The sequence below is a fragment of the Sphaeroforma arctica genome (genome assembly GCF_001186125.1).
Source record: "Sphaeroforma arctica JP610 unplaced genomic scaffold supercont1.1301, whole genome shotgun sequence".
Taxonomy (NCBI): Eukaryota; class Ichthyosporea; order Ichthyophonida; genus Sphaeroforma; species Sphaeroforma arctica.
Window position 1 is genome coordinate 6,271 of NW_014039257.1, and position 2,891 is coordinate 9,161.

General features: G+C 38.1%; 1 protein-coding gene across 1 annotated transcript in view; it reads right to left on the reverse strand.

Annotated features, from left to right (window-relative positions):
- The window catches only part of SARC_10565 (hypothetical protein), a 7,000-nt gene that overhangs the window by 3,210 nt on the left and 899 nt on the right, over positions 1-2,891 (reverse strand). Inside the window, exons 2-4 of the mRNA XM_014295387.1 lie at positions 2,523-2,626; positions 1,453-1,518; positions 298-414 (exon numbers count right to left, since the gene is read on the reverse strand). Coding sequence (XP_014150862.1) covers positions 298-414; positions 1,453-1,518; positions 2,523-2,626 — 287 coding nt within the window. The remainder of the gene's footprint in view (positions 1-297; positions 415-1,452; positions 1,519-2,522; positions 2,627-2,891) is intronic.

Consider the following 2,891-nt stretch of genomic DNA (forward strand, 5'->3'; position numbering starts at 1 on the left):
TATAGTATACATATACATATACATACACACACACACATATATATATATATATAAATATATCCACATATTTACACTTTCATTTATGAATACACAGTCACGCTTTTATAATTGTTTTCATATTCACACTTTCATAGTTGTTTACATAAAAGTATGCAAATTTATACGTATATACATATACAACTTGTAACAGCCCGTAATCTACACTATGTATTTTGTGTTTATCAAGGCTGCGTAAATGCGAAAAGTGTAAGCCAGACGTATCAGTAAACAAATTCTTCTTTTATTTATAAAACGTACCAAAGCGATCAACGGCACGAGATTGGAATCGAAAATACTGTCGAATCTCTCGTGGTATCTCGCGATCGTCTGTTCGTTGCCATTGAATCCTTCGTCAATTAGATCGCCCAATATTGTCTGGGCAGTTTTGTATTTTAGACAGTGTAAAGGTGAATTTATGTACACCGAACGCAGGCGGATGTCAGCTATATCGGTAATTATATGAACAATCGCTATTCAATATACACATCTGACGCAGACGAAGCCTTCGGGCTGTTGGACATTGTATGTTTCCTGAAGAGAACGCGCGTCTGCTCACTATATGCGACATAACCGCTACATAAACGATCAACGTCAATCGTAGATGGTTTATATCGTACGAAGTGCAATATATCGATAACGTATAGGAATGCCTAGCGTTTCACTGAAGCATACCCCACGCGTGACTACTGTTAATTTAGAGTATTCAATGTATTATCAAATGTATGAAAATGAAGCCTACGATACTGAGGTTGTATGTTGTGGTACAACTATTAACTCCAAAGCGCACGGACGCATGGCACCAGGTGTGATTAAATTGATCGGTCCCTCATGAATGTGTACAGTACTATATACATGCATGAATAAAGTTACTTTATCTGTACCCGTATGATGTATAAGCAGTAAAAGCCTAAATTCTATACCGTACGATGTTCCTCGAATTATACGACGTGTGCAGGCGACGATTTTACGATTTCACGATTTACATGGTATGCTGTATCAAAGCATCCAGATCAAAAACACTACTGATTAATGTAAAATACATATCTAAACATACTTCTCGTTACAATCCGTATTACCGATCGTAACTGAAAACTTGTTTTATGCCTGTATTGTGGGGTGACATTGGAAAACTATGGGGAAAAGCAGACAAAATATACAGGCCAAAACATGGTGAACACACCTATGGTTCAAAAGGTCACCCAAATTCGGAAGCACTATCTTCCCAAACCACAAATACGCAACATTGCATATGTGTGCGAACGTCTTTCTGAAATTTATTCGAATGTAATAGTTTCTAGATTTCCAGACAAGATCATCGAACGGAAACGTGTACTCAGCTGATCATAATAGCCCAACGATATAATACAACGAAAAGATAAAAAATTCAGATCAAAATCAGTTTTTACTACTTACCACTACATCAGGCTTCATCGCCTGCACCATGGAGCTGTAGGACGAACGCAGATAGCGGTCGGCATCCTATATAGGGCGCAGCCAACAAACCACGAATGATGTAAGAAGGATTGGTGGTAGATATATTAGGTCATACATGAGTGGCTAATTTTAGGGTATAACTACCTATAGAAGAACCGTATCAGTGGATAGTGTCGTGTTATAATTGAGATTATTTTATCACAGAAACGCCTTTTAACACAGAAACGCATGTGAGGTATAAATATGTGAATCTTTTAAACTAGCGCTGTACAGTCAAATCCAGTGTGTGCTTGGTCGCATTGTAGAGTGGGTATTATAAAAGCATGACTGCTAGCACTGTCACTTTATGGTTCAGTACTGCAACAAAGAACACTATAGCCCCTAATACATACAAACAAAGACACGTATGACGATTTAACCATGTATGCATAATGAGCACGAAAGCAAGAGAAATAGCACAATATGCTTGAGTGTCTAGCAGACACTCAAGCATATTACATTCTGACAATTTTATAAATTGTAATCGGTTGTGTCTATAAGAGATAATCCCTTTTCGAAATATTTTGACTGCTGCACTAGGGACGGAACGCATTGCTTTAAATGGGTCGTACGAGAGTGCAAGGTAAGATGAGAGAGATTGTTGAGAACATTGAACGATCAGAACAGCGTCGTATGACCCAGTAATATATGGTTTATTTTAGCCATGATTCTGTTCAATTAGCCAAGCCCACTCTGACACATGTTATGAGATTAATCTACTTATATACAGTTGTACCCACACAGAAGCAATCTACTTACGTTCATCACTAAGCACCAAGCATCTATAAAATACGTACTGGACACTTAGGAGTGTGTTTGTGTGGGAATTACTATTCAAATATTCGGTTATGGAGGGAGACGTTCACAAAAACATAAACCGTACCCACTAGCGATATATAGAGCTGGACAAGCACATACAAGTATAACGATCTGCACAGACACGCATATTAATGCATAAGAAACCCTCTCCTATGAGATACACGCCCATCAAGGGCATATAGAAACCTTACCCATCTCGTGAAAGTCCAGGGATGCCAAAAATCACCCAGTACTTTCGGGTTCGCTATTGCTATTACTTTCACACAGGTATTGCTCTCCTGACAGGCAAGATAAGCTGTGCGTAGATGCGAATGAATGTGGGGAAGATTGACGTTAATACCGAATACATGGTACGCAGGTTATACATCTATACTAAATAAAAAGAAGTCTTGCAACCTTTTACGACTCCACAAAAAAGCATTGTTCTCGATTTCACCAGTCATGATGAGCATAGATAAGGCCAAATTTAGATGGACAATTTCAACTGTGCTAATGATCGTTCAAAGCCAACCAAAGTATCGCTAAATATAAAATCATACCAATGAAACACATAATTATTT